Source organism: Ictalurus furcatus, chromosome 9, assembly GCF_023375685.1.
Source record: "Ictalurus furcatus strain D&B chromosome 9, Billie_1.0, whole genome shotgun sequence".
Lineage (NCBI taxonomy): Eukaryota > Metazoa > Chordata > Actinopteri > Siluriformes > Ictaluridae > Ictalurus > Ictalurus furcatus.
In genome coordinates this window covers 25,485,898-25,506,026 of record NC_071263.1, presented here as the reverse complement: position 1 = coordinate 25,506,026, position 20,129 = coordinate 25,485,898, and the positions used below count along the sequence as shown (strand labels likewise).

At 34.7% G+C, this 20,129-nt stretch overlaps 1 protein-coding gene across 2 annotated transcripts; it reads left to right on the top strand.

Moving 5' to 3' along the window:
• The first annotated feature begins 7,193 nt into the window (after window positions 1–7,193).
• LOC128613194 (phospholipase B1, membrane-associated-like) lies at window positions 7,194–17,571 on the top strand. 2 transcript variants are annotated; one of them, XM_053633834.1, is made up of 12 exons: window positions 7,194–7,593; window positions 8,528–8,571; window positions 8,716–8,836; window positions 10,718–10,769; window positions 10,879–10,959; window positions 11,567–11,632; window positions 12,551–12,642; window positions 13,030–13,111; window positions 14,718–14,819; window positions 15,002–15,097; window positions 16,095–16,166; window positions 16,255–17,571. In XM_053633834.1, the coding sequence occupies exons 3-12, from the start codon at window positions 8,760–8,762 to the stop codon at window positions 16,369–16,371; spliced, it is 837 nt and encodes a 278-aa protein (XP_053489809.1). In that variant the 5' UTR covers window positions 7,194–7,593; window positions 8,528–8,571; window positions 8,716–8,759; the 3' UTR covers window positions 16,372–17,571. The 2 variants fall into 2 exon arrangements, with proteins under 2 accessions (XP_053489809.1, XP_053489808.1); XM_053633833.1 differs by lacking the exon at window positions 7,194–7,593 and having other exon boundaries at window positions 7,931–8,571.
• Window positions 17,572–20,129: the final 2,558 nt, after the last annotated feature.

The following is a 20,129-nucleotide window of genomic DNA, read 5'->3' as shown; positions in this document are numbered from 1 at the left end:
AGACAATAAAAAGGCCACAATCATACAGGGGTACAGGTGTTCCTATTAAAGTGGCTGGTGAGTGTACTATAACCATACATAAAAAACAGAAGACTCGTTAGTGAACAATCATGAGGCAAGAGCAGTTTGAGTTTATGACTCACCCACCATGGGGGCTAGATTACCTGAGGGGCCTTCCCATCTACAAATGCAGCTTTATTTACGTCGTGTTATAGCTTCAGGAAAAAAGAGAAATAAACACAGCCTATTTTGTATTACTATTTTATTTCTTTTCAGAGGATGGGCTCTCCTTTTCAATCTGGTTCCTCTCAATGTTTCTTCTTTAATTTGTCTAGACAGATTTTCCTGACCGTTCTTGGCTTGCTTATTAGGGATAAAATCTCTAGGCAAATAAAATATAATTATGAGGTCAGTTAATGGAGTCATTCAAAACAAGGCTTAAACAAGTGTGGCCTGGCCTTTAGTTTTCACAATTCCTTGTTTGCCAGTTTGGCATCAAAATTATTTCAGAATGTATTCAGCTTTCGTCTGGCAGAGATACATTACACAGTAACTAAACTAACACAATGAACACATTTTCCTTTAATATGCAAGTGAATACACAGCAGTTAAAACCCACATTATGGGGGGAAAAAAACAAGTTTCTACCATTTTGAATTTAAAATTTGAAATATGAATTTCTATTACATCATGTTTATTATTGTGATAATTATGCCATGATGTTATTTATATTTTCATCAAATTATAGTACAGAGGTAAGTACTTCTTGCTTTTCTTATAAATCAGAGTTGGGGTAGTCAAGTTTGCCCCAGATCTCTCCCATACAGCCTTGCAATTCTTTCTTGTCAGAGGATGGAAAATTAGGTTTGAAATATATTTAATGTCCAACTATGAGTATTTGTGCACGCATGGTTATCCGTTCAACATAGCTCACATATTCATCTGTAAAACATTTGTACATCTGATCTGGAAGATCCACTAGGACAGAACAGAGTAGGTCTAAAACATCCCTGGGTGCCAGGTTTCCATGTCAACCTACAAAATGTTATTATCAGAATTTATACCACAGTGCTGTTAAATTCCTGATTCTGATTGGTCAGAAGGGGTTGATTAATTTTCTATAACAGCAGGTTTTATAGATGCTCTGGTTGCAAGACAAATGACAGGTTTATTTTAAAGTGCTCATTCTAATACATTATAATTTCTATAGTTGTTATTTGTTGTTATTTGTATGGCAGACACTCCACGTAAACGGATTAAACCATAACTGTTGATATTGTGATGAGATGTGTATTGAGTATTTTTGGAAGGAGTCTCCAGTGTCAGTTCTTTCTCTTGAATTTTCACGTTTCATATTAATTTGTATAACTTTTTGTATATTTATATTTGAAAGTATTTAATAAATATTTAAAACTATAACTTAGGTTATAGCATATATATTTATTTCTCTTGAAGTTTCATACATTTCCCCTCAGCGTACGATACACGCCCCAGTTTGTTGAGCAGTGCTTTTTTGTTTTGTTTATATTGACCATGTGCATTTTGCTTTGAATTTGAGTCTTGTCTCCACCCCTCTTGTGTCACTGCCATGTTTCCTGATTGTGTACATGTGTTCCGTGTTTAGTTTTTGATAAGTTTGTCTTTATATAACCTCCTAAATCTGTATGTCCTGTCATTGTAAATGTATATATATATATGAGCCGTGGTTACCTGTGTTTCCTTTGTTTCTTTGTTTGTTATTAAGACTTCCTGATTGAGACCTTCTATTTACGATTATTTAAGGATAATGTTGAACCCTGCCTGGAACAGTGACTATGATTTTTTTGGATTACCCCTAATAAACCACACTGTGTATACTCACTCGCTTGCGTCCTGCCTCACACTAATGCATCGTACAATTAATGATTGTCAAGTTATTGCACTTTGCCACATATTGGCAGGTGAGTATTTAAGATAAAAAGTGACTGATAATTGCTCATATCAGTTCAGCTTTTTTTTAGGGAGTGCATTCAAGCTCTAATCCCAAACCAATAGCTGGTTCATTCATTTGTCCTTCATTTGATGATAAGAAATCATGAAGCTTTTTCTCTTTGCTGTAACCACACACGTTCTTTTGTGCCATGTAAAAGGTGAGTGAAAAAGAAAATTAATGATAGCCTATAAATATCTATTATGTGACAGCTTGTGTTTTTTATAATGGTCATTTTATTTGCTCATAAAAGAAAATCACAGTAATTGATTTCTCTTGGAATTTCTCTGCTTGGATCTATTGACTCAAATGACAGTAGCATGATATCGATAGTGTCAGTTTACGACCACTGCACTTAACTTAAAGGGGAGATTTTTGCGTAGTGGTCTGTTTCCCAGATAAGCAGTGACACTGAGGTGTTTAAAGATGCAACATACACAGCTGCTGTGCTAATAATACTCGATCAGCTAAATAATATCTGGTCAGATAGGCTGCAGTCAATAACCGTGTACCTATAATGTGTATATCTAGGCGAAAGTGAAAAAAGCAGTGTGTAACATATTTGTTGTTGCTGTTGTTGTTTTAGTATACCTGCATTAATATAGCATTGTTGTTTGTCTAAAAGGAAACTGGTGGCAGGATTATAAAGAAACCATAAAGCACTTCAGTCAGGAGACACTTTATCAGGTATTACCTCATGCATTACCTCAGTTTTACATGCATTACCTCAGTTCACTGCATTTTTTTTCTAATCTGCTTCAATATCTGGAAAAGCATTACACAACTTCTTCAAAAGTCTATCCTTATAGATTTGCTGTTGTGGCTTTGCTTTGAGTTGCAATCTTAAAGACAATAAGGATACTCAATGTTCTTTAGATCATTAAGCTTTCTAAGTGGTTGTACTTAGAAGCTCTTCTGAAATCTTTTCAGTTGCAGGGCTTTACATAGAAGCTTTAAGCACAGGACCCCTCTGTGAAAGCTCAATTAGTTTTACCATAGCTACTGAAAAATATGCTTTAAGATGAATGAATTCTATTTAGTACCTTATTAAAAATAGTGGTTCTATACTGAAGCCCAAACCTAAAAGTAATGTCCTTAAATTAAAACCCTTTTAGGAATCTATGGACCCTTAATAATTCAAAGAAAATGTGAAGAGGCTGAAATGACTGATTAATAATTTGAGACTCCAGGAAGTTCAAGAGGTCTGGGGATGCCTGGACGCCTTGAAGAACTACTTGAAGCAAAGCCGGGGGGTCCATGATTTCCACTGAATTGTTATAGTCATGGAAATGACAATCCACCATTATCAAAGTTGTTACAAGTATTGAGTTCTTACATTTATTAGCCTGTTTGACTGGTCACTTGAATTGAATGAAGTTAATCCAAATTCAAATCCAAATCGGTCTGTAAATAATGTCAATTTTAATCAAATGACAATTTGAATAAAAATGACTTCTATGAGTGCAAAGTTCAGGAATAAAAAGCTCCATGGCTCAGAGAAATAACCAGGATATTATTGTGCACATTTAACCCTTTCATGCATAAATTATTTAAGTGCATATCCAGATTCTTTTATATATCTTGTTTCTTAAATTGTGAATTTTGACTCTAAATATTACTTGTATTAAAAAGTGAATGGATTGTCCCCTAGTAAAAAAAATAAATAAATAAAAAACAAGGTTAAAACAGTATGCTTGAAATATATTTTTTTAATTAATAATTTTTTTTATATAACATTCAGGTCTAAAATATGTAACATTCAAGGTGAAAATATTAGAAAATAGAATTTCTTAACATAAAAAAAAATATGTACACAGTTTAGAATTGTTGCATGACACAAGGAATAAAAATTCATCTTGCAAAAAATCTAGTTTTAAAAAATCTAAGGTGATCTGGAACCAAATATTTTTTACATGAATTCTTCTGTTATTTATTTATTTACAAAGTTAATAAAGATTGAGAAAACCAAATAGTCTAGAGATTTAAGTTTATGTTAAATTACAATAATGCTCAAGTGATTTGGAGGTGATTTTCCTAAAATTGACTGTCCATAAATGTGGACACTATGCATCAAAGAGTTCAATAATGAGCCTAATATGTATATCTTTAATAATAGATTTTTTAAAATGGTTCTCTGGCTGCAAAATGCTTGAGAATCATTGAGGAAATATTTGAGACACAGATGAACTTTTTACTGTGCTAGAACTAATGATATTTGGCTTTTATGGGTGTTGTAAGCGCTTTGCTCTTGCAGGAGTACCCAGATAAAGTTCGGCAGCAGGATTTCCAGCATCCACCTTTCCAATGTCCAGATATGAGCCCTTCTCCCACTGTACCCACGTCAGGTAACACAGATCTCTATAATAATAGAACCATTAGATATAAGATTTCAGACAAGTTGATTTACACTTCAACTAAGGTGAGATGCATTGTGTAAAAGCTCCAGATTTAACATTATAAATATAGCATTTTAAAAAATGTATATAAAATTGTATAGAAAAGAACCCTAAATTCTCTTGCTTGTTCGGGATCCTAGAATTTGCATGAAACAGGGTTTGACTCCACAGTGTATCTTAATTATTTTACAGCACTTTTTAATCTTATCAAAGACAACACCACTCTCTATATCTGCCTCACTTTCTAAGGCTTATCTTTATAAGCAAAATTGTCTTACTATAGAAAATGTGTAAGACTTCACATCAACCAATTTTTTAAAAATAAAAATGTACAAATAATTCAGGCTAAAGGAACAGTTCAGCCATTTTCCGAAACTTAAATCAAACTTAAATTGCAGCTGTTTTATCATCTCAGTTACTTCCAGCTTCCAGTTAAACATTTCCCCCCAGTTCATGAACTCTAAGTATTAATGTTCAAGTATGTATTGTATATGGCCCTGCAATTATGTCCCTAAAAGTATACTTAGATATAGTGACAAAGTACAATTACAGTACTGACATACAGGATATATCCAAAAGTTTGTGGACACCTGACCATCACACTCACATGTGCTTGTTGAAGATCCCATTCCAGATTCCCCCTTGGCTGTTCTAATAACCTCCACTCTTCTGGGAAGGCTTTCCACTATATTTTGGAGTGTGGCTGTGGGGATTTGTGTTCATTCAGCTGCAAGAATATTAGTGAGGTCAGGTACTGATTTTGGGTGAGGAGGCTCCAGTTCCAGTTCATCGCAGTGCAGGACACTCGAGTTCTTCCACTCCAGCCTTGTTATCCATGTCTTTATGGAGCTCGCTTTGTGCTCAGTGGCATTGTCATACTGGAACAGGTTTGGGCCTCTTAGTTCCGGTGAAGGAAAATTGTAATGTTTCAGATTACAAGGACATGGAAAAGAACCACATATGGGTGTGATGGTCAGGTGTTCACAAACCTTTGGCCATCTAGTGTACTTTCCTCCTCTGTTGGGATGACATTAAAAATTGTTTTGACTTGCGATTGTGCCCAGTCATTACAATTCTTACTAATTTTGTGTGAGAAGAGATTGGACTCAGTCCCACATGTTTATCTGCTTTCTCAGATAACACTGATCTCCCTACCCACCTCCGGTGCTTACAGAATGACGCTCACCTGACTGAGATATCATGACACAATTATTATATAAACTCAATACTGCTGTCATTACCAATGTCATACAATTCTGATCTTTATGCCGTCAATAAAGCACTCCTATAGCTCTCAACTGAGGACCCCCTGAGCCATTCCTGTTAGATGTAATAATTTTTTTAATTACTGCAATATACAATAAGTTCCTTTGTATTAGCTGTTACTATGTGACAAGAAGAGATATACTATAGAATGAGCACATTATTATAAACCTGTGATTTGTCTTGCATCTGGAACTGCTGCAGTTACAGAAAAACACCTTCTGATCAATCAAATTTGAGAATTAAACAACACTGTGGTATAATATAACATATTCTGATTAACATTAAGCGTTTCTGTTTAATCTTTTGTTGTTTGCAGTTTAACTCGTATAATATACATGTATATTGAGTCCAACCTCCTATATTTTAAAACTCTGATCTCTGTCCTGTAATTTTTTTAATTACAGAGGTTACAGTTATAATAATATAGGGACCTAATCTTTCACTTAATCTTACTGTCCTTACTTGCTTGGGCCAAAAATCTTGTGCTAATGGCCTTTTTCCAAACCCATCATGCTGTTTCTCAAAGCCAACCTGTGTGTTTGTGTTGCAGTGGAAAAGGTGAAAGCAGCTGACATTAAAGTCATTGCCGCTTTAGGAGACTCTCTGACTGTAAGTAGCAGCTTTGAAAGATTATGGCTCAGTGGCTTCTTATTCCCTCGAAGTACACTACATAGGGCATTAGTGATTAGCTTTTACATTTCCTGGATTGCCCTAGCTGTTAAATATAGAGTCTTTTTTGGAAAAGACTGCTGGGATAACTCTTCTAATTCCACACCAAAACAATGTGAAAATATTATTATTTAGGCTGCTTGTTTACCTTTTCTTTGTTGCCTGAAAAAATATTTCTGTGTAAAGAGCCTGTTAGTAATTACAGTGCTTAATGCAGTCACTCTGCCTAACGAATGAAAACCAAGGTTTTCTCATGCAATAATTGACTATGTTTACATGCACATCAAATTCCGTTTAAGGTCTATATTCAGGTTGCAGTCATATTCCGAATACGATGTTTATACATGTACAGGCATCGGTATGTTCTTGTATACGTGGTTGTAGTATGCCGGAGTTGCCATTCCTAAATACCTAGCCTACAGCTAAGCGTCTCTTAGCACCCGCAATTCCTTGCGGATTGAGCGTGCGCATATATCTCCTTTCAGTGGATTTTCTGAATAAGGTGCTCAATAACATGCAACAAATCTCCGGTTAAAACAGGCATATTCCAGGGGCGGGAATCAGAATTTGGGAAATCAGAATATCGTCTTAATCTGAATCGGTCAATTGGACTTTACATGACTTTACAATACTAATTAGAATATCGCTAAATTCCGATTAATATTGGAATATTGATGTGCATCGAAACGTAGTCACTGAATGAGAAAGCTCTTTTGGATAGCTATGTGCCATAGAGAAATGGGCTGAATTAATTTAGTTTGCAATCAGTTACCAAAATATCTGTGATGCTCCTGCAATAATGCCATCATTAAAACAGATAAGAACGCTTGCACACACTGTGCAGACGAAAGTTGTAGAGCTGTAAAATGTCAAATGTTTAAATGCCCTAATAAAATTCTCATTTCCCTCTGTAGCCAGACTGTTATTTAAAGTGCATAAGTACTGTTAATCCATAAGTAGATTAGGTTACAAATATAAGGGTAGGTGTGGAATGGGAATGAAATCTTCCAATGCTATTTTTTCCGTTTCACTTTTGGAGGTAAGCAGTAGATAAAATGCTAGAACATTACATGTGTTAGATGCAAAATAGAAGCATATTTCAGTTACTATAGAACTATAGTAGAAAATGTCCACATTTTGACTGTGTTTTTCCTGGCCACCACACATACAGTACTATTTATAGCAGATTGACCTTGAGTACCATATTATTCTGCCTTTTTATCAGACAGCCATTGGTGCCAACGCGTCTACAGTCCTGGGAGTGCCAATCGAGTATCGTGATGTGTCATGGAGGTATTGAATATTCTGAGCTTGGCTGTTCATTTCATCAGCTTCATTTCTTTATCATGATTTTGGAGCTAGTAGGACTCGACTGTGTAATCTGACTTTATCTATAAAAAAAAATTCACTTAAAAATTGCACATCAGGCATTGTAGCATTTCATATTTGTAGTTCATAACTTAAATTTCTAAGTAAGACTTTAACACTGAACTGCTTGAAAGTAAATTCTGCAAAATATTGATTATAAATAATCATATCTACAAGTTTAATCAGCTTTTTAAATTCAGCTAATCCAATTTAGACTCAAAATTATACAGTGCTACATCTGAGCATTTTAGGAGAAAAACTAACAAAGACAGATTCTGTTATTGCCATTTCAGCCAATACGTAGAGAAGAAATGATTGATTGCCCTCCTCTCTCTACATCTGAGTATTTTACAGTTGAATTTAATTAAATTGGCTGAATTCAACTTAATATATAATTTCAAAATAAAGTATAAAATTTTTGTTTTACAACATTCATATCCAAATCTTAGTGGCATAAATATTATCCCATACATTCTGACTTATATACAGTGAATTTGACAAAATTAGCTAAAAAATATTTTTTGTTTACTTTAAATGTTATGGCTTTATCAATCGCCAAGAAACATGCAATACAATTTCACCCTGTGGAAGTTAGCTGTCTGTCTTTACCTCCCTTCCTCTCTCTCTCTTTCTCTCTCTCTCTCTCACATGCACTTTCACCTTCTAAGTGTGATGCCGTTATTAGATCCTGTAGCCATTTAACTATATCAACAGTGTGTAAATTGATTGAATAACCCAATGATCAAACTAATAAAATGAGAGGTAACTCTTTAAATGATTGTGTTTCTGATGTAATCATGTGCCTTTATCAAATTCATTTGATGAGCTTTATTGAAGAACTTTATCTTGCTGTGTGCAGTATTGGGGGCCATGGAACATATCGTGATGTTATCACTCTCGCAAGTAAGATAAGTTATCTACCCCTAACCCTAGGTTCAGAGGATATTTCTCTCTTGCTCTCTTTCTCTCACACTTTCTTACCTGTAATCTGGATTTCTCTCTCTCTCTCTCTCTCTCTCTCTCTCTCTCTCCTTCACTTTCTTTCAGACATTGTGAAACTCTTTAACCCGGATGTAATTTTTCCGGCACCTATGAGGACCGTGAATGATCGTCCTTCAAGTATTAATGAGACCGGCTTTAATTTGGGCGTCACTGGTCACAACACAGTGTAAGTACAACATTCAGACACTCTATGCCTCTCGAATTTCACAGAAATATTTTAATTATATTTAAATATACAGTGAACTCCACTAATATTGGCACCCTTGGTATGTATCAGCAAAGACGGCTGTGAAAAATTGTCTTTAATGTTTAACCTTTTGATCTTTTGTTTAAAAAAAATTCACAAAAATACAAAAATACATAGAATTTGTAATGGTTTTAATTATTATAATGGGAATTGTATTGGTTTTAATGGAAACTCTAATGGTCCCTGTGGGTCTACTGGTGATTTGTTGCCTTCTATTGGTGGCATGTTATGTCTTGTGGATACCATTAAGGACCAATAATAGTAATGGTAATGCTTTTTAATGGATAGCTGATGTTTTGTAATGGTATTTGTAGTGGAAACCATTAGAATGTCTGTGATGGTTTATAATATATATATTTTTTTTAAATCTGGGTTTTTTTTTCTACTAACATCAATATCAATAACAACAGCAACAACAAATCCAGACTGTGACATAATTAGAATTATGTTAATTTCAACCAATTTTGCTGAAATACTTTGTGGACATGAAAATAAAATTAAATGGATGCTCTCAAGGCATTGCTGGCCCAAATTTTGCCTATTACCTGAAGACACTTAACATAGAAACAGATACTCACATATTCAATTGGAGCAAGAAAAATAAGACACCAGCCGTGAGTGAGAAGAAGCAAGGGTCCAGGTTTATTCGTTCCGTTCCACCTCACGAGATCCCCACAGTTTGAGACGTCCCAAAATGCGATCTAAAAAACCAGAGCTGAAGCTCTTCTATTTATACAGTTTTCTTAGGGTCAGGGTGACCCAGACATCAATATGTTTAGAGTTAGCTATCCTGGAACACCATTACATACATCAATTGGCACTGTTGAGCGACCCTTATCACGCAGGTGCAGTTCCGGCTCCAAAATATATTTTGTTTTGTTTCACTCTTTAAAAATAACTTGACCTTGTTGTGTCGCTTCCTGACTGGATTTTCGTCGAGAACGGACACTTTCAAACACACCATCTCAACATTATGAGTAAATTTTATGTTTGTTCTACATTTCTTTTTTTTGTTCTTAGTGCTTGCATGTACATTACCCTATAAGAGTTTTTCATGAAACAGAATATGAAACAGATTAATTTCTGTTTTCTGCATATACACCAGGCCTCTGTGTGTGTGTGTGTGTGTCTCTTAGTTGACCTACTGCCTGCATGCAGACGTTCTCCACCTACGCTCTGAGACCTACCGCACTTAATCACATACATGTATTGTTATCCCCCTGCACCTTGCTTATCTGTGTGTTGTGTCTTAGGTGAACATCCGTTCATACAGTCCACCAGTCCAGTGAATTCTCAATAAGATTACATATTACTCATACTAGGTCTCCCTCGTGTTTATTTCATGTATATTTTATATACAACAGCATTAAAACCGCTTCAAAGCCCCATGCCATAATAATCAGGGGGTAAAAAGCAAAAGTATTTCTGTGACTTTCTCCTACCTTTCAAAAACAAGTCAGTAGGTGAATTGGTGACTCTTAACTTGCCCCCAAGAGTGAACGTGTGTGTGTGTGTGTACTTTGTGCCTAAATGTGATAAGTATAAATTAATGTGATAAGAATATCTATGTGACAAGCATAATTAATGTGATGTCAGGGAAAAAGATACACACACAAATATACACACACTCATATACACCTACAAAGATGTTCAATTTATCTAATCAATATCATGTATATAAAGTCATACTTTCTGTCATGTACAATACATGCAAATACTGTATACTGTATATGCACAAATATTTATCTTCTTGATGTTTCAATTTGTGTATCTCTCTATTCGATTGCTTATGTTTTACAGGAATTTCTCTGAACAGGCCAGGAACATGATTGACACCTTCAAAACCTACCCAGTAAGATCTTATACACAATATAAATGCATTATAATCGATAGTACTAAAATTCCTGCAGTCTGCTTACATAGAGTTTTGACTCGTTATGCATTTCCTCCTTTTTATTCAGGGGTTAAACTTTAAAGAGGATTGGAAGCTTGTGACCATTTTAATTGGGATGAATGACATCTGTGATTATTGCAAGGACAAAGTAAGACATCAATATCTTATCTGACCTTATTAATACACGTTCAGAATATACAAATGATCACTGACCCTAAGGATACACCATTCTGATGGGTATATCCCTATCTTTTATGATAATTACATCACATAAATGTCACTTAAAATATGCCACTACTGTATGGTTGTCAAGTTCAAGTTTATTTTTAATAAACATCCTAGCAGTTGTATGAACAAAATTATTATTCACTGAACATTTTCACGGTCATCGTGGTGTTTTGAATGTCTTACATTAAATCACAGCATTAATCTGTGCACTTAGTATGCCAGTAACAGTTTTTGGCTTTTGTTTTCCCCGGATTTATTTACCAGAAATGAATTTACTCGTTCTGTATCTATTAGTACAAAGTGTAGATGAGCTGAAATGCAAGTCAGATTACGTTTGATGAATCAATATGATAAGTCAATAAATTATATTACAGCTCAAATGACATACTTATATGTAGATAATAAGCAAATTATTTAAACGAGTCACTTTAAATAAACCATGTTAAAGAATTTAACTAATAAAAAAGCAAAAATCCCAGAACATTGCATGATATTTTAGTTTGAGGTGTGCGTTTTATTCGTTGCAGAAATTGTTTTCACCTGACAACTTCATCAAGTACCTCACAGCCTCCCTAGATATGATGATGAATGAGGTAATTCTTTATGTATTTACTTCTCTCATTTTTCCCCATCTGAATATATATATATTTTTTTGTGAATTGTGAATACTACTCGGACCTGAACTCCACCAATCATCATCCAAGTAAAAATTTTGTGTTGTGGTCAACCAAAATCAAGCTTTTTGCCCATGAACACCATCTGCATGTTTGGTGATAAAGGTAGACTAGAAAAGAGACACGGTTGTAAAACATGATGATCGATCATTGATGTTTTGGGGCTGTTTTGTGGTTCAGGGGTCCTTTCATGTATTCTACTGAATAACAGGATGTCTTGGTGGCCTCTTAGTCGTCAGAAGGTTACCACTCAGAAATGTACTTTCATCCAAAACAATAGATATGATTGTGGAAGAAAAAAAAACCTATATTTTGCAACCATCATCTCGGTCTCCAACTTTTTTTCAGTCCTGTGCTCTGAATTGAAGAAGGTAACTGCACGAAGAATTTGACATATGAAGAATTTGACATATCTTGAAATGTTTTGTATGGAGGAGGGTCTAAGCTTATTCTCAAATATTAATTTACTGGGAATCACGCTCTTAACTGTGAGGGTGCCAATATTTTTTTTGAAACAGTGTTTTACAGAACAGTGCACTATTTTAAAATGTAATGATTTAGTCCTTTAAAATGTTTAAGCTCAAAACTTCACTTATTACGTGTTATTCATTTTATGTATTCATTTTTGTGTATTTTCCTGTAATGCTGAAGTTATGATTCAGTAAAACCAGTTGTTTTAAGATGTGCATGACATGTTTTTTATTTTATTCTTAAACCCTTTCCTGGAAATGTTGCTAACAATAGCCTTATTTACATTACGTGCACATAGACTGAAGAGCCATTTATGATTTATTATATTTGTAAGCTGTATATTTTTATCATATTTTTGTTTGTCAGGTTCCTCGACTGATTGTGAACATGGTGCAGATTTTTACTATGAAGCCTCTGAGGGAGGTTCAGGAGCCCACCCTAGCCTGCCAACTCCAAAAGTATTTCCTCCTCTCTCTCTCTCTCTCTCTCTCTCTCTCTCTCTCTCTCTATCTATCTCTCTTTCACACACACACACACATTAAAACTTTCACTTTTCCATCTATTCTCTCCTCTTTTTTTTTCATATGACTTTATTTAAACCTCATTTTGTCTCTTTCTAAATAACTGTATCTCTCTCTCACACACACACACACATTAAAACTTTCACTTTTCCATCTTTTTTCTCCTCTCTTTTTTCATACGACTCTTTATTTAAACCTCCTTTGTCTCTCTCTCTCTCTCTCTCTCTCTCTCTCTCTCCTGCTATCTCCCCCTTTCTCTCATTTTCTTCTAACTATTTTTCCCCTCACATTTCCCTCTTGCTCTCTCTCTGTCTGACTCTATAGGAGTTTCTGTTCATGTTTGGTCAGGCCTGAAGAGAACTCCACTGAACTGGCAGAGCTGACTGAAGTAAATCTGGAATTCCAGGTATGTATTAGTTGAGTCAGAGGCCTGTTCAAGTGTGAATTAATATAATATATTGTCATAATTATGCCCTAATAAAGGTGATGAAGCAACCTCTAAATAGTAAAACCATTACAAATCGACAAACTGTGACAAAGTGACTATTTTATTAGAGTATATTATGCATTTGATGCCACATAAAGTGTAATTGTCCATGAAGTTATATGTAATTGTAAATCTACAAATTGAGAATTATATTAACTCTCTTTGTGTATACAATAAAATGATTGTCAGTTCAGTGCAGTACTATTTTTTTTTTCTGCAAAATAACGTATTTATTATACTTTTTTTGTTAACAGACCTTAAAGGCTTTTTTTTTTCAGTGGACTAAATGTAGCAAATAGCTTTTTGGTTTTGTTTGAGAAGTAATACATTTTGAGGCACCGAATTATTTAACACAGTGCCCTTCTATTACAAATAGCACAAAGAACACTGCAAAAAAAAAAAAAAAAAAAAAAAAAAAAAACGATTCTCCTTATGAGATTATTATATAACAAATATAAGACCATTAAGCCTTTTTATAGACATATTTACTAATGTCAAGCTTAGAAATGTCTTATTCTATATTGCTTCTTTCTTTACAATAACAGTACGTGAATAATCATGCACTAATTCCTGAATTAATACTTACTTAAATATGAACTAATGATGAGTTGAGGCATTTAGTAATTTACTTCATTTAGCTAATGAAGAGCTAACCTTAACCACAATTCATGTGTGAATAACCACCACCCTAAATACAGTGCTGTGAAAAAGTATTTGCCCCCGTTCTCACACTAAATAGTTTTAGCTCTTCGAACTAAATACAACATAAAACAAAGGCAACCTGAGTAAACACACAATACAGTTTTTATTTTATTATTTTATTGAAGCAAAAAAAAAAAAAAGTGATCCAACACCTATCATCACTGTGAAAAACTAAATGCCCCTTAGGATTTTCTGGTAGAGAGCAGAATTTATGTTTCCTTCAGTTATTGCAAGTTTTCCAGGCCTTGAAGCAGCAAAGCATCCCCACACCTTGTCCCACACTTTTTCAATGCAGAAAGAATATGAATTAAACACGCACAATTTCAGATTATTTATATAATTTGCCATATGCATCTGTGTACACAAACATCATTGGATGTTGGTGGATTACTTTCATAATTTACACAAATTTACACAAATTTACACTGATCCTCATTATCGAACGTAGAAAGACGCACTAATAATAAACATCAATAATTGAATTAGCCTATTTATCATATTTTTACTTTCCCAGATATCATTTTTTGCAGTGAAAGTGTGCCCGTGTTTTCTTAGTCTTATTCATCAAAACAAGACATTATGGCATCCATGCTCTAGTGTAAAATCAACTCAGAAGTCACACTTCAGTGTTTTTCAGCTCAACACTCGGTTTTTATTGCAAGGACAAGCTTAGACTCTGGAGGGAGGCATCATGAGAATGCCACTGGGAGAGTAGTAGTAAGAGCTTTTTAATTGGACACTGAAAGCCTCTGGTTTGAGCGAGGAGCAATTTGTGCAACACACAGTTCAGCTAACAGCTGGTTTGTGTGTTGTGGTTTTGTAGAGGAGACTGGAGGAGCTGCTGAACAGCGATCGTTACTTTAAAGAGGATTTTGCTGTGGTTCTGCAGCCGTATGCCACATACGCCCAGCCACCCAGACTAGCTGTGAGTAAATCTTTCAAAATAATAACTAAGCGCTAAATATAAACATCTGCAGTCAGAATCTGATGGAACAAATCAATTAAAGCATGTGTCATCATAGTTTAATGGTGGAACAGCTGTTAATCCTATTTTCAAATGTGCACGTTAGTCCTCTGATGTATGTGTTTCTCTCTGGTTTCTTACAGAATGGCAAAATCGATTTTAGTTACTTCTCCCCAGACTGTTTCCATTTCACCATAAAGGGTCACGAGGAGCTGGCCAAGGGTCTCTGGAACAACATGGTAAATTTCATCTGGCCTATATTAACTACTTTCATACCACAGCATGAAATTGGTTAGAAGGTGTTGAGTAATGTCCTATAACAGCAGCTCTGACAATATGTTGGGTTATACTTCACATCACATGTTAATATTAATGCACTTGTTTGTTATTGTTTCTATAGTAACCAGTTTATTTACAGGGACGTGTTAGGCTGACCTACATAATCAAAACCTGATAATTAACCAATTATAAAATGTGCTGTTATTTAACAAAGAAGGGCGTCTAATTGTTGGTATAGTGACGTTTTCTGTTAGGAAATATCTATTTAACATTTGTGGAAGGAGTCTCCAGTTTCAGTACTTTGTAACTCTCAGTAAACCTTAGAGGATTTTCCCATTTCTCTGTAACATGACAAGCTGTGTTTAAAAAAAAAAAAAAATTTTATTAACATTGAGAGAGGAAAAAGAAAGGCTGGTGAAAGAATGACTGTATATAGCTGCTATAATGTAAGTGATAACAGAAGCTAACTTGTTTCACAGATGTTCCCCAATGTTAAACGTGACATTCTTTAAAGGGATAGTTCACCCAAAATGAAAATTCTGTCATCAATTACTCACCCTCATGTCATTCCAAACCCATAAGTCTTTCGTTCAACTTTGGAACACAAATGAAGACATTTTTAATGAAACCTGCAAGATTTCTGTCCCTCTGTGTACAGTCCAAGTAACCAAAACTATCGCTTAATTAATAGAAAAACTGGAATCGTTGTCAAATTGCTGTGGTGTAAGAGGAGCACAACGTTTCAAGATGTACTGTTGTATGAAAATAATCCACTTCAGAATAGTGGGAACAGTAAAACATTGTGTCTTGTCCATCACACCACCACATATTTGAATATTTTCGTAACACAGTGTGCCCCCATAATGGTGCGCCCCCATACAGTGCAAACCCCATGTGGTTTATTTCTTACATAATACAGCCTGACCACAATTGACTTTCAGTCTTTATCTCTCACAGTTTCAACCGCCAGACAAGAAAGATTTAATCAAGATCTTCTCAGAGCCAGTAAAACTCATCTGTCCGGCAGAGGTAAGGTAACAATAACAGTGCTTTTGGATCTTCACCACAAAACCTCTGCAGTATTGTATGTTCACAGTGATCTGCATTTCCCTCATAGGAGCATCCTTACATATACACCAGACCCAAAGCTCTGTCCTCTGCAAACCATCTGCAAGTCATCTGGACTCTTTTAACCCTTACAGGCCTCATTACCATCTACAACAACATATATTAAGTGCATTTTTTATGCTTCAGTCCTGCTTTTACCACAACCTTTTCAACTATTCTTCATACGTTTGTATGTTTGTATACGTTTGTACACACTCCATAGATCGTAAATATGGTATAACAATCTATGGTACATCTTACAACACACTTGAGGTATGAAGGGAGGAATTATGCATTTTTATCTTTCTCTTTGATGAGCTAATCATCGAAGTGTCCATGACTGGAGCAGACTTTTCAGTAGGAATACACTATACTGAGTATATTTACTAATTACTCTCATAATAACTTACCAGCTATTTTCCTAATTCAACTAATTTGTTGAATAGAGTAACAAAGTTGTCATGTACCGATGGAGTAAAAGACTATGTAAAAACCAGCTTCAACAAAAATACCCACCAGTTCCAAAATCCAGAATGTGCAGTTCCTCATTTTGCCTCATTTTGTAAAGGCCGTTTAATAAAATGAAAACCTGGATGTCTCTACAAATCAGGTTTGCGTTTGCCCTTGAACACACTACTCACACAAATAAAAGCATACAAGGTATGCCATGTGAGGTGCAATTTGCCTTTTGTAAAAGGACATTGCAACCGAATGCAATACCTATTGGGTAAGTCCTGCTTATTAAGTCTAAAATCAGGTTGACGGAAACCCTCTTGCCTCTGAGGGTCATTTAAACGTACAACTCTTATAAAGTAATGGAAGGCGCTTAATAGCATTGCTACATTAACAAACAAAACCTTTCAATGGAAATGGGGATTCCTTCAAGAGAAAACATTGCACTGACAAGGGTGAGATAAACAATAATATTGAACCACACCCTGTATTTGTCCTATTTGTACTTTGGTTTCTGTGAGCTTATCATACTCAGGGCTTATCATTGACTTGAACTACATTTCAAAAGATAATGTTCATTCAGTTCTCATTATTAATGCTTTTTTTTTTCATTGTTCTTTTTAGTATTTACAATCTCTAAGTGACGAATTAGTCTGTAAATGAATCACTGACTGATGAACAGACAAATGAACAGACATCTATAATTGTATGTACATATTTAATAAGTATAACAGTGTATATCTTTCAAAAAAATATATCAGCAATGGCATGTATATATTCATTGTGTGTAGATCATCATTTTGAACTTGTAATGTCATTATTGTAATAAATGAATGCACAATGATTTTTAAATGCACTTTTCAAAACTTACTATGCTACAAAAATACAGTTACTATACTAAAGTACAGTGCATAGTCTATGAATATAGGACTGTATTCTGAGTTGGCAACTTAAGTCGGTGATTAATCTAAAATTTATGTCAATTTTTACATTAGGAAAGTTACTGGATACTAGTTACTATAAGTTACTATTCAGATATTTCAATAGCATCTAAGCAGTAAGGGATTGAAAATGTGGAAGGAAATGAAGAAGGAAATAATGTTTATTTTTGTTGTTGTTGTTGATGTCATGTAACACAATTTAATATAAAAGCAAGAGACCATTTAAAACTGAAAAAATAAGAAGACTAATACAGGGATAAGGTGACACAGTGGTGCAGTGTGCTGCATCACAGCCTTCCTGGTTTGCGCTTGAGCTTGGGTTACTCTCTGTACAGAGTTTCCCAGGTTCTCCTTATAATTGTGTGGGTTTCCTCCAGGTTCTCTGGTTTCCTCCCACTGTCTGAAAACATGCAGGTAGGTGGATTGTCTATGCTAGATTTCCCTTGTGAATAAGTCTGTAAAGGGTGCCCTGTGATGCTACACACCATTACATTATTTTTGATATCCTGCTATCCAGTGAATTTATCGGAAAGGAATTACGTCTGGGTGTCAGTTATCTCTGATGACCTGTGAAGTGCTTACTCTTTTCGTAAATTTCCTACACAGCAAAATCACCAGTGTTCATTTAACACCCACAGTGTTGAATTCACACCCTTCAGTGTTTATATGAGTCCACTGGACTCATATAAACACTCTGGGAGCTAATTCAACACTAGGGAATTTACTGTGTACTTTAATAATGGCTGTAGTGAATTCGATAGCAAAAAGTCTCACAATTTAATGTTTAAAAAAATGTGTATACAGGAATAAAATATTGCATGAAGACATAAATCCTGATGTATGGTTTGTGTGTACACGTTTTATTGATTACATTGCTTAACTTGCAATTATAAAGTTTACCATGAGAGGACAGTGTTGTATATAACTTCATCCAACTTAAAGACTCTGTAGTCAAACTGCATTGTCAGACCTCCAATTACATTTCACACGAAAAAAATAGAATGACTTATATATATATATATATATATATATATATATATATATATATATATATATATATATATTTAAATTTTTAGGCACGTGCAAAGAAATGCTGTAGAGCAAATATACCTTCAAAATAATTAAATGGAATGTTTCTACATTTGAAAAAATACAGTAAAGAGCAGTAAACAGTAGTACATGAAACAAAGTCAATATTTGGTGTGACAAAAAAAATTTCAAAAGTAGTCTCAGGTAGAATTATTGCAGTATATATATATATATATATATATATATATATATATATATATATATATATATATATATATATAATTACTATACAGGTGCCAAATGAATAAATAACTAAACAAATGAATGAATGAATGAATGAATGAATACCCTCATCTTGTTTTCATTGCGGTACTAACCCGTACTACCTCCTCTCTGACAAGGGCTTAGCTTAGTAGTATACTTAATCCCTGACCTATTTGTACTCACATATTACATTACATTGCTTAAACTGAAACAGTCTCATGTAAAGCAGCTTACAATTAAGACTGAATACAGTCTAAGCAACTGATTTCTCCATGACAAACTGTTTAAACCATTAAACTGTATTGCCCTCACAAATATACGGTGATTAATGCACCACTGCAATAACGATACAAGATGTTTCAAACACCTAAAATAGAACAAAAATAAATTTACTTTGACACCTTTATGATGTTACTGAGGGCGGTGTGGGTCAAAATGGGGCCATGCTGCCCGAAACACCCGATTTGTTTGAGAGCTAGCTAATTGGCAAATGTTAACTACTTACTAACTCCATCCATCAAACGTGAATGAAGGAAAAAGATAACGAGTGTTGCAGTGGTTTTTTATCTCATGTGCTAATAAGTAAATAGGTTATTTAACGAGTACGCTACTAATCTTTCTCCTCCTCCTCCTCCTCCTATTAATCCTCCTCCTTGTCCCCCACCTCCTCCTCCTCTTCCTACTACTATTAATCCTCCCCTTCCTCCTCCTACTACAGCTACTATTACTATTACTCCCCCTCCTCCTGTTCATTTTCCTCCTTTTCATCCTCCTCCTCCTCCCAGTGCTATTACTACTACTGCTACTATTGCTATTACTACTATTACTCCTCCTCCTCCTTATATGACTATTATTACTTATGTATACTCCTACAAATACTTCTACTCATACTACTACTCCTACTACTATTATTACCACTATTACTATTGCTGCTGTTACTATTTTTGTGTTTTATTTTTAAGTGTCTTTCTCGCAGCAACAGACAAAATACTCAGTCAAAAATACAGACATTTATGCTTAAAAAGTATGGATAGATGCACATTAGCTTTTGAGTAGACTGTAGACTTACTAGCGACATACATTTGCTTAATTCATGACAGAAAAACAGAAAAGGAGAAGGACATGATGCTGCTTTAGCTAGCAGATACATTCAGAGGGCCCCAGTGTGAGGAAATATGAGTAGGCACGTCATCATATT

Bases quoted from the DNA above. Each gene is read 5' to 3' on its own strand.
- LOC128613194 (XM_053633833.1), top strand. From the start codon at position 8,424: ATGAGAGGTAACTCTTTAAATGATTGTGTTTCTGATGTAATCATGTGC. The intron at 8,837-10,717 runs GTAAGTACAACA...TATGTTTTACAG, and splicing joins GTCACTGGTCACAACACAGT to GAATTTCTCTGAACAGGCCA. The intron at 10,770-10,878 runs GTAAGATCTTAT...CTTTTTATTCAG, and splicing joins ACACCTTCAAAACCTACCCA to GGGTTAAACTTTAAAGAGGA.